The 12,615-nt window shown below is 36.5% G+C and overlaps 1 protein-coding gene across 4 annotated transcripts in view; it reads right to left on the reverse strand.

Moving 5' to 3' along the window:
• The window catches only part of BRCA1 (BRCA1 DNA repair associated), a 74,642-nt gene that overhangs the window by 21,294 nt on the left and 40,733 nt on the right, over nt 1–12,615 (reverse strand). For all 4 annotated transcript variants that reach the window (XM_074261662.1, XM_074261664.1, XM_074261665.1 and 1 more), the window contains 3 exons: nt 12,447–12,535; nt 6,425–6,596; nt 1,270–1,387 (listed from right to left, as the gene is read on the reverse strand). In XM_074261662.1, the coding sequence (XP_074117763.1) occupies nt 1,270–1,387; nt 6,425–6,596; nt 12,447–12,535 (379 nt within the window). The remainder of the gene's footprint in view (nt 1–1,269; nt 1,388–6,424; nt 6,597–12,446; nt 12,536–12,615) is intronic.

A 12,615-nucleotide genomic window follows, 5' to 3' on the forward strand; every position in this document is an offset into this window, starting at 1 on the left:
GTCCCCCTGCTTGTAAATCTTTGCCAGCTGCCTGCTGCCTTCAGGAAAAACCCCAAAAGATATCCTGCTTGTGACCCTTGAGATTGCCACAACCTTGTTGCAACCTCTCTTTCTGACAATTCTATTCTACACTCCCTTCACACGCCAAAGTGGACTTCGAACTGCCCCAAACTCATCTTCCTCTGTCCTGACTGAAACTCCTCCCACATATGTTTAAAACCCTTTTTTTCCTCAAGAACAATTACAACAGGAGGAAATTAAGCATTTACAAACTATTAACTATGTGCCAGGCATTGTGCTAAGTGTTTTAAAAAAATATCAGTTATCTCATTTGATCCTCCTAACTACCTTGGGAGATAGGTGTGGGTATTATCTCTCCATTATACAATTGAAGAATCTGAGGCAAACAGAGCTTAAATGAATTGCTCAGGGTTACACAGTTTATGTCTGAAGCTAGATTTGAACTCAGGTTTTCCTGACTAAAAGACTCAGTGCTCTATCCACTACACCACCAGCTGCCTTACTGCTATTTCTTTTAGTTCTATATTATAAAGGGCCAAGTTACTTCTTCCTATTCCTACATTTCTTGGGTTAAGATCTCTCCCTTATTCCCATCGTCCCTCAGATTGTGCTTACTTGTATACACATTACATTGTCCATCAGCCATTGTTTATCCTCTCTTCCTTCTTCCATTAGACTGTCAATCTTTCGAGGGAAGGGACTGTTTTCTTTTCCCATTTTCAGATCCCTGGGACTTAGCACATAGGAGGTGCTTAATGACTATTTGCTGACTTAAATCAAGGGAAGTTAGCATCTAAACTTATTTCTGGAAAACAGGAACTACAAGCAGGGTGTGGGCTGATCTATGAGGAGAGCCTTGTCACATCCTGCTTCCAAACTCCAGTATTGTTCACAATTTTAGTTCTGTTGTACTTTATACTAGGACAGGTCATCCAACTATATCTGGCTCATACCCTCAGAGAGAGTTTAATACTCTTTCCTGCATAATGATTTACATTTCTTAAGATTAAAAGCCTATAGGTGATTAATAAGATGAGTATCATAAAGGAACAAGAAGCTATATGTGTGTATGTGCATAAAGTCAGAGAATACATGGAGAAAAATGACAAATGCTTACTATAAGACAAGAAATGAAGAAATCAGTTTTCCACTCCCAGTATCTCTCTCTGTCACACACACACACACACACACACACACACACACACACACACACACACACACACACACACACACACAAAATGTGTTTACCCTTCAACTCCTGGCTCTTCATTTTTACTGCTGGAATCCCCTGGAAATGCCTGAGACTTCTCTGACGAAAGACTTTGTGAATTTTGGCTTCTGTGATATTCAACAGTTTTCTCTGCTCCTTCAAAAGGAGATGAAAAGAAAAAAACAGTACAGTTTGCTTAGTAGCTTAGTTCTTGCTGGTGATAATTCAGGTAAAGAGAAACAGCCTGTGACTATCAAATTGGTTTCTAAATAAGCATATCAGAAGGAGAAAATTAAAGCTTATAAACATCAACAAGTGATGTGACAGACAGATGCTAACACCAAATGGAGGAGAACAATTCAAAAATAACAATGGATTTAGGCTGAAGCTACTAAGGGAAGACATCCAGCTGAGCTATAGCTACTTAACCTATCTTTTTCTCTCCCCAGTGAGGAAGATGTGAGATGAGGGAAGTATTTTTGATCAACGACTTGGCCAAAGAAGAAGCAATCAAACCAAAGGTAACAGGAGAGAGTTACTGATAAAAGCATCACCTTTTTTATTCTTACTCCATTTTTTCCTTCAAAACTACAAAGAATGTAAATTTGGGAGGAAGTAGGGGTAGATTAAGATGAAGGACTGGAGAAAGGAAAGAAACATAATGACATTTTACTTTAGTTGTTCAGTTATTTAAAAATATGGGGAACCTTAAAGTAATGGAACTAAGGATGAAATAGGCAAAAAAAGGCCCAGACCTAAGGCAAAGTTCTGGCATTGTTTGAAGGATGACCCTCCCCTTAGGATACTCTGTTTATTCATGAATTCTCAAAAGAATTAACATGCTACTATCTTCTAAGAAGTGACTTAAAGGCAGAAATACTTAGCAAAAATGAAAAATATAAACATCACAAACACATTCCTGCTAATGATTAAAATAAAAACTCAGTTTATATTAGGAAGGCAGAAGTCCATTTATGTTGTAAGAGGAAAATGCAAATAAAGTTTGTATTAATTAGTTTTAAAGATACTGTGTAGCTTGGAGGAAAATAGTCATCGATTTCTTGAGCTAATCCTCAAATACATTACTTATAGTTTTCCTGGCAGCTTGGTTTCTCAGGGTATGTGAGTGTCTCAGGAACACAAGAAGATCCCTGACTGGAGTCAGCTGCTATTCACAACAATCTGGGCCCAACCATGAACCAACACATTTTTTTTTTTTTTTATTAAGTTGGGTATAGAAAGCCTTTCAACATAGTCCTCATTTTACAGGATGGTAATTGATAGAAATCTGTGTGGCTTCCCAAGAACCAATATGAAATCAAATTAGTTACTCACTGGAAAGGAAAAAAGTAAAGTCTCATGAAAATTAGGAACCCAGCTATTATCAAGTCATTACATAACTAGAATATTAGCTTATGTATTACTCTTTTCATTACAATGGGCCCTAAGCTACAGAGAAAGAATAAAAGCTAATCTAAATTATGAGGCAATCACATGTGGTACCTCAAGGATACACCACCAGTTTTTTTTTTGGCTATCTTTTTGCCTCAATCCTTCATCTCTAAAACTTGACTTCTTCTAGGTTTGTGGGAAGGCTGTTTTAGCTCAGATAATGGGCCCTGGAGTGGTGATCTTGAGCATTACCAGGGCTTTCTAGAACCCAGAGAGGTTCTCCTCTAGCCACGGTCCACCTTGTTTCCTGGAGTCTTATGATATAGGGGACCTGGGCCAGATAAATGCTTCTAAAGATAAGTAGATAATGACAATTGATACTGATACACAGTATGATCAGGACATACTGATCATACTCCACATAAATATTGTTTTATTTCCCCCTCACAGCAATTCTGTAAGATGGACTGTGCAGGGCTATTACTTCCATTTTACAGATGAGAAAAATGAAGCTCAGAGAAACTTAATGACTTGAGAAATCCATTTGGGTAATTATTAGCACAGCTGAGACACAAAACTCTTAAATTCCAAATCTCTTTCCATTCTTTGAGATTACAGATTTAGAGCCAAGATGGACCTTAAAGGTTCTCTAGGTTCAACTCCCCTCCCTTTACAAAGGAGTTGAGGCCCAGAAAGATGTCAGGATTTACTCAAAGTCAGTTGGGTAGTGAGTGACAATCAGAATTAAACCTATACCTATATCTATCAATACTTATACACACAACTATACATGTCATACATATGACATAAGCTAGAATTTAAACTATATATAAAGCTTGACTTTGTCTTATATATGTACATGTATTCATATACATGTATACACACACGTGCATGCACCACCTAGAGATGGCCCCCAGATTAAAGCTAACAAACACTTCTGTGTTAAAGAACATTTGATACAGGAGCATCCCTTTTTAAAAAGGGAGCTAAGGGTGTGGCTTTATAGGACTTACAGCAAGGAAAACAAGTCCATCTTTCCTACTGAGTGTGATATCAGGCTCACATCAACTTGGAAGGGGGAGGGTAGCTCATAACTGGAGTTGGCATTCAGTTGAAACCACAAACACTTAAGAAATAGAGGCACAAAGGAAACTTTTTCTGCAGACCTCCAAGAACACACAAAAACTAAGATGAGATAGCATATTATGTAGATATTCAGTCAGACAATAACATTTTATTTCTGACACACTTGGATTTTAATAGTCTAGTCAGTTTTTAGACTAGAGACAGTGAAAGCACCCCAAAGAGAAGCATTGTGCTGGGGATCGTGACAGGACTTTGGGCTTCATTATTTGGGAGATGAACTAAATGGAGATACAGTTACAAAGAATGCATTTAAGGAAATACATTTTGAACCACTGCCATAGCAACAGAGTTCCCAGCTTCTCATGCATGAGCTACTGTTCCCTCTGAACACAAAAATACATCGAGGAGGAATCAAGGCCTCAAGTTTGAATAGCTAATGACTTGGGTTCCTAGAAAGACCCAAAGGTAGAAAATAAAGTCCCAATACCCCTAAAAGAAACAATAGTATATGAAAAGAAAAATGACCCACAGTCTGGAGAAAGATCAAAAGAGAGAGAAATCTGGATCCTTAGTTTGGCAGACCTACATGCAGAGGGCAATGAGAACTTTGGGAGATCTTAGGAGGAATGAGTCACAGAAGAACAAAAGCCTTTACAGAGTAGTATCTTTTCACTCCCCTAAGGAGAAACAAAACAAAACAAAAACAAACTTTCTTTGGGGACATATCTTTTGGGCTTTTACTTATCCTCTACATTTTGTTGGACTGAACTCTCACATTTTGTGAAGTTTTTTCCCAGTTAAAATTAAAAGTCTTCACCTCACCTTCCTCTATCCACTCATTTATATCAATATATATAAATAGTAATTATTATTTTTTTTTTGTTAAAGCTTTTTATTTACAAAACATATGTATGGGTAATTACCTTTGCAAAACCTTCTGTTCCAAATTTTCTTCTCCTTCCCCCTACTCCCTCCCCTAGATGGTAAGTAGTCCAATACATGTTAACTATGTTAAAATATATGTCAAATCTAATATAAGTATACATATTTATACAGTTATCTTGCTGCACAAGAAAAATCGGATAAAGAAGGAAAAAAAAACTAAGAAAGAAAACAAAATGCAAGCAAATAACAAGAGTGAGAATGCTATGTTGTGAACCACTTTCAGTTCCCCACAATCCTCTCTCTGGGTGTAGATGGCTCTCTTCATCACTGAACAATTGGAACTGGCCTCAATCAACTCAATGTTGAAGAAAGCCTAAGTGGCAAATTATTTTAGAATAATCTTTTAAAATTTAGCTCAAGACTGTCCCTTTAATAGCTCTATTTGGCTCTGATCCACTTTTCAGACTGTATTCCTTCAGCACTCATATCCTTGGATTAAGCCTTAATTAATTTGGCCCATCAATATAAGATCCTGTCATAAGGTACTTTGCTGTACAATACAGATTTCAATATACTAAAGTTCAAGACATGCCTCTTAAACACTGTGCATCTTTCAGTTTAATATCTAAAACCTGTTGCTTTGTAGAGTTTTTTTCTCTCTCTTACCAATATTAAAAGAATAGAAATATAGAATCTCAGTCGGAAAAGACTTGAGATCTGATTTTACATATTGTATGAAATCCTCTAAACCAAGAAGTGTTCAACTCACAGGCAGCCTGCAATCTGGAGAGAGGCACAAACCAGATTAAAATATAATTAGGAACTGTTCAACAAACAAAATAAAGATATAATACAACATAGATTATGTTAATTTGTAGTTTTCTAAGTCACTATGCCACCATAGGGGGCTGTTTCTATTTGAGTTTGACATCACTGCTCTAAACAACCCTCAATAAGTAGCCATCTAGTCCCTACTTGACCACCTTCAATAATGGGGAACATTATTAACAAATTAGGCAATCCATTTTATAGTTGGACAGCTTTAATTATTAAAAATTATAGTAAGTCAAAATCAGTTTCCCTATTTGTAATGTCTATTTACTATTGGTAGTAATAATGATGATGATGATGAAGAAAATAACATTTATATCTACTATGTGCTAGGCACTGTGCAAAGTACTTTACAAATATCTCATTTGATCCTCACAAAAACCCTGGGAGGGAGAACTTATTGTTATTTCCATTTTTTAGATCAGGAAATGGAGGCAGATAGCTGTCAAGTGACTTGTACAGGGTCACATAACCAATGAGTATCTTGTCTGAAGCTGGATTTGAAGTCAGGGGATTCCTTACTCCAGGCTCCTCACTCTAGCTACTGTATTGCCCAGCTGTACTAAGCATTCCCAGCTCCTTTCACCAGATTTCAAGGAATAGTTTCAGGTCTTTCCTAGCTGCCTCTCTCAGTTAGAGCTTTAGCTCATCAGGGTCCCTCCTTAGGATGCTCAGAACAGAATTGGCTAATACAGAATTACATGGCATACTGCTTTGAAAGTGTTAAGTCACTTTCTTGTGAATACTTTCTCCCTCCTCAGATTCTTAGCTAAACAAAGACAAGGTTTTTTCCCCTCTCTTTTAAATCTTGACATATTTATTCAATACATAGATGATGATCCATAGTGATCCTGGATGACCTTTTCTCTTGGTTCCTCCCAGATAAGCCTTTTGAAGGCAAGTAGCTTATTTATTTATGCTCTAAATTTCTTATTACATCTTACAAAGGACCACATAGCAAATGGCTCAGTAACTGTCTATAGATAAAAATGTATTTACCTTTTTCTGTGCTGGTCTGTTTCAAGTATGGATGGTCCATGGAAGGGCACAGTCTGGATTCCTGAGAGACAGAGCTGTTGGAGGTCTGACTACCATGTTGTTCCAAGACAGCTTCTAAGACGGCCATTTCTTGTTGGAGTTTTTTCAGGTTGTCTTGCATGGTGTCTCTTTGCTACAACAAAGAAATGATCCTATGTCAGAAGATTATATTCCTCTCAAAAGGGAAAAATGCCAGCACTGAAATTAATTACAAAGACATTATTTCATGAAGAGAACACAAATTGCAAGATACTGAATGACTTAATGTTGTCAAACATCTATAATATAACTGAGTTCACACAAGTCACATTCACGAACTTCTCAGTAGAAATGGGGAGAAAGGAAGGGAAACTGGAAAATCAATAGTGGTTTTTTTAACTTAAAAGTTATGAGAACAGAAAAAAAAAAGCTTGAGAAATCTAATATTTTTAAGATACTCAATTAATTTGACTTTAATACTTTATATAGACTATTTTTGTCCTACTTATAAAGTTACAGTAAAGAATTAACTTTATTCTATTAGTACAGAGAAGCTTTAGCTTAAGAGACAGAAAAGTTGCCAATTATCAAGGCAACTAAATACTTTAAAAAGGCTTCTTAGAGGTCTTAATCTTGCTTGGAATCTGAATTTGACTAAAGAGAATTTGCTTCTAGCTCTAGGATTCCCTGAGTCTTTGAAGGAATAAGGAGCTAATGCTAATGAGGTGCTTAGAGATCATTGCAGAAAAGGATGACAGAAATATTAAGGTTGATGGGTTCCTATAGAGACATTACAAAAAATAATCCAAATGGGGAAGAACAGCTATTGTTTGGAATTTAAGGACATTTAACTTATGGGCCCATAGATGCACAGCCTCTCAGAGTGGAAAGAATGCTAGATTTGATCTCACTTCTGATGAGTACTACCTGTGAAACCACAGATGACTGACTTAGTCTCTCGAGTCTCAGCTTCCTCACCTGTAAAATGGAGATAATACCTATAGTAACCCTCCTCACAAAATTGCTGTGAATTTCAAATGAGATAATATGTATAAACATCTATAAACCTTTACAGGCCTTGTAAATACCAGTTAATATCATAGTTTTTTCTCAGTTTACAAGTTCATACTACTCATTACTTCATTTCAAGAAAGGGCCAATGAAGTCTTGGTTTTTGGAAGGCAAAAGTTGAGAGGTCATTCCTAGACTCACACTGAAGTAAGGACTTTCTAAAATAGACACTTTTTCACATGCATCAGGAATTCCAATAACTGATTACAAAAGTCTGGGGAAAAATGTTGCTCTTATCTTCTACTTTTTATTCTTGAAAGTCTTTGCCATTTCCTAAAAGCAGGCCATGTTTCTCCTCATGCCACCTTGAATTCATTGCTTTAGCAGAAGGTTTTTATGAGAGGAAATTGTATTCTGAGCTTGACAAAGGTTTCTCCTGCACACTGAGACTGCACAACTGCCAATTACTTTTGTAGCAACAGCACTGCCACCATGTGGAACTTGGTTATGCTTACATTTATGATAAAAAAATGAACAAGATTTTTCCTTGGCAACCCCTGCTACAGTACAATAAAAAAAAAATTTGATTACTGCTTCCAGAATCCTAATCTGGTTGCTATATCTCATACTATATCCTGCTTCTATGTGCTAATAAGCAGCTTAGGAAGGTAGAAAGAATAGCAAGAGAATGATAACTACGTAACTGTATTCTGAGGGATGACGGTACAGGGACCCTTCCATTTTTACCAATTAAATGTTCAAAGTACTGCTTTCTGACTGGACAACTCCTGGGCATCCCGTTGGGGTTTTGCCAGTCATATTATAGAGCTCTCCGATCTATGGTGCCCGGGAACAGTTTAGATGAATCATCAATTTCCATTGCTGCCAGACATCTTCCCTATGAATGTATCTGGCTATATTATTTTTTCTGCTCAGAATCTTTCACTGACTCTTTACTAACAGGAAGATTCAAATTTCACTGCCTGGCATTCATGGCTCTCTCTCCAATCTAGTACCACCCTATCCTGTCTTTTTATTTAAGATTACTCTCTTTTATCCAACACTGTTTAGATATATAGAGACACAATGCATTCATTAAACACTTATTATGGGTCCATTTGATTCTAAGTGCTGGGAAAACAAATAAAAATGAACAAAACAGTTTCTGCCACAACAATTGGACATTTCAGTGGGGGTGAGACAACACATAAAGGGGGCAGGAAAGCAGGAGAAGAGGGTGACAACAGCATGGTATAGAGATGGCCACAAAGTGAGATGAAATTCTGGCTCAGGACAAAACAAGACAGAATTTCACTTCAAGCCCAAAGGATTTCCAGGAGCAGAATACAAGTTTCTAATAGGAAGGAGGTTGAGCTGAAGTCTGGAGTGGCATGGTATGACCTGGGGATGTCTGGAAGTGTGTTTCAACCAAACAAGACAGTGCTAGTCCCATACATGTCCTGTGCTTTTATTTGTATTGTTTCTTATGCTGGAAGTAGCCATTTTTAATCTTTCAATTTATGAATTAAGTTGTACCATGGATATTTTTAACTATAAATGATCCCTATTAAGTTATAAGTACTATAAGGTTAAGGACCATGACATTTAAATTCTGTCATCCAGAGGGGCAGCTAGGTGGCGCAGTGGATAGAGCACCAGCCTTGAATTCAGGAGGACCCAAGTTCAAATCTGGTCTCAGCCACTTAATACTTCTTGCTGTGTGACCCTGGGCAAGTCACTTAACCCCCAGCCTCAGGGGAAAAAAAATAAATTCTGTCATCCCCAGCAACTATGCTAGACTGCCACATAAGAATTAGTGAATAATAAGAGTTTTGAATTGTTTTCTTGACAGTTTTATTTAATCTCTTACTCTATTTGTATTAAGAAACCTTATGTTTATCTGTAATCTGACTTCAGAACTTTGGGGCAAATGTAAAAAAAAAAACAACAACAACAACAAAAAAAAACAAGTCCTCAAATTAAAAAAAACAAAAACAAAACCCTTAAGTTAATATCTACAGTATTTCTGAGACTGAGACCAGGAATATAGTCTCTAACAATGGAAAATGGGGCAAATAGTGGGGTAAGTATGCAAGTGCTATGTATGACAAGATCAGAAATTAAATCATAGAGCCTCCGATTTCAGGAAGAAACAAAATTTTATTCTAAGATAGTGAGAGCATCTTTTCCCAACTTTCCCAAATTCAGAAAGAATAATGAAATCAGAGAGAAAAAGAAGGCCCCACAGGTCTCTTCATCTATCTAGTCACCATGGGATTTTTGCACAAATGGGAAGAATGCTTTGTTTATGATCTCAGCTCAGTTACAAATAGGCAGAAATGTTATAAACTTCCTCCATAGTCCAATTAAGCCAAACAGGCTTTGGGAAACTTCCTTTCCACAGAAGACTTTTTTTTTTGGGGGGGCAGGGTTGTTGAATCATGGTTAGAGATCATTACATATTTTGTCAGATGCAGTTGATGCATTGGTTAGTTTTGCTGAACTGTTTTTGTATTTTTTGTTATAAGGAATGGCTTACTAGGTAGGGAAATAAAGATAAATATATATTTGGAAGTGAAGATAACAGGAAAACAGATAACAATTTAAAATTTGAAAAAAAAAAAAAAATAAACTGAAGGTGATAAGGCTTCTTTCACTGTCCTTGGAGCAGAGTAAGGATTTAAGAAATTGTTCCTATAGAAGACAGCCAAACGTTATACCACTTTAAGTATCAGTGATTTCACAGGGATGGCCATGCTTCCTACTGCCGGAAACTGGCCTAATATGTTTTCTTCCTACATTTGTGGTTGGCTTCAAAGATATAAAGTTCTGTAACTCCTCCCAGCATGACTTAGGATAATCCTGGGGCATAGAGAAGGAACCACTTCTCCAGAGTCAAGATAATGAATAAATTCAACAGTAGATTCTAAAAATCTTAAGGAGCATACCTTGAACTTGAATGTTCCACATTAACCCTGAAGGCTTTATTTGTTTCTGGACCTGGAAGAGCCTCATTATATCATACAATATACTACTGTTATTCTCCCTGCTCCCCACTCGGTCTTGCACTGCAAATAATTTTGAAAGGAAAAGAATAAGTTCCCTTTGGCTTATTTATTTGCTGGCAGCCAGAGGCAGGTTTGGGGTATAAATGAGGGAGAAAAAAAAAATCTTAAAAGAGATGCAGGGGAAAGGAAGAATGATTTTTCTTTTAGGGATGAGTAAACAGAAGTCCCAGGTAATTCACTTAGTGAATCAGGTCTCATCAATGATAAAATGTACTGACAGGGTGTCTGAGAGGCAGAATGTTACAGTGGAAGGACTGCTGGGCTCATGTCAGGAAAGTTTAGGTTTGAATCCTGTTCTCAAGTGACCAGTAATAGTAATGTGGCTATGAAATCATGCAATTTCCCTGACCTTTGGGTTCTTCATTTAAAAGGCAATAATCCTGTTAATCATATCTATTCTCACAGAATAGTTGCTGTGATCAAATAAGTCCAGGTACATCGATTGCATGCAAACTTTATAGCACATTTATTTATAAAGTTAGCTACAATTATTATTTTCCAGCAGGCTATTTTACCTCAAAATTTGGGAGCATCCATCCCAAAAGAATTTTTTAAAGGATAAGAAAGATTCTTCAATACTATTATGCCAAATATTTTCAGGACACACCACTGTTATTTGAAAAGAAAAATTGCAACTACCTACAAAATAAGGAAAATCACTGGTCTTGGATAGAAAGGCAAGTGAATGTTTTTAAAATGGAAAGATAAGCTTCTTACAAAGAGGAAGAAAACCACAGATTCCAGTTTGGTATTGTGAACTAACCAATGCTAACTACTTGAACTAAGATCAGAATAATCAACACTTTCCAATATTTCCCTGGCTGTGCCTCCACTCTGGGGAGAAAGGGTGAGCTACAGCAGTACCTCCAAAAAACTGTCCCTGATTCCCCACCTACGCCTAGCTCAGAGTTCTGTGTCTTCACCTTTCTTTGAAGTTAGAGTTCTACTTATATGGAAATATTTTTCTATAGCTCTTTAAAGCTCCCAAGAATGTCCTTCCTTTTGTATTTTATCACGTGAACAAATTCTTAGTTATTTCTTTGTCTCATCTAACATATGAGATGCTTAACAAGCAAATCAATTTGTGATAGAATGTCACACAATCTACTACAAAGGATAATCATAAGACAATGTATAATGAATGAATAAACAAAGTGTTTGCTACAGCCCTAGGAGGTTCTATGGGAGAAAACAAAAGTATGATCAAAACTCCTGCTAATTAAAACTTTTTCCTACTTTAGAATAGAAGTTCTTGACTGTGTGTGGCAGGGATGATGCCCTTCAGTCAGTCTGGTGAAATGTAGGGAGTCTTTCTTAGATTTTTTTTTTAAAGCATAAAATCAATTACAAAGGACTACAAAGAGAACATGTAGAATTATAAGTTGTCAAGACATTTAAAGAAAAAAAAAAAAAAAGTTCACAGACCTCAGGTTAATAAGCCCTGTTTCAAAAGGCAATCCCCATGAGCTGCTATTGCTAGGGGAAAAAATCATGACACAGTAGCCAATCTTTTGATGATAAGCTTCTCTGTCCCGAGTAGGGGCTAGATTTTGGAAGGCATATGCTCTCTATCATTAGGTTTATACATGCAATCTTTCCAGCCTGATTGTACCAGACTGAGTTTATACATATGGTATCAATTTAAGAACCCAAGATTATGCTATAATGAGATAGCACAGTAGAAGTATAATGGAGGATTATACACATATGAGAAATTAGTAAAGGCTACTTTTGGTGCTTCTGGATCTGAAATTAAATCAGCTGATGATAACAGTTATTCATTTTGGCAGCCCTCAGATTTCTCCAGTAAAAGATCAGTAATATGCAAGTGTGAGATATATGACATATGTCATATAAAAGAATGATGAGGATATATGTGTGCACACACATAAATACAACATAGAATCATTTATCAATTTTCATACCTGAGTAGTTAAAATATCACTCTGAGAAGAGAACTGTGAAATATCTCCAGGATGACTCGTTTCACTATCATATCCAGATGCAAATTCACCTTAAATGATTTTTTGGAAAAAGAAAATAAATATAAATTGTAAAATGAGACAGCAACATAGTAAAGCATGTTTTTTTAAG

The sequence above is a fragment of the Sminthopsis crassicaudata genome, chromosome 4 (genome assembly GCF_048593235.1).
Source record: "Sminthopsis crassicaudata isolate SCR6 chromosome 4, ASM4859323v1, whole genome shotgun sequence".
Lineage (NCBI taxonomy): Eukaryota > Metazoa > Chordata > Mammalia > Dasyuromorphia > Dasyuridae > Sminthopsis > Sminthopsis crassicaudata.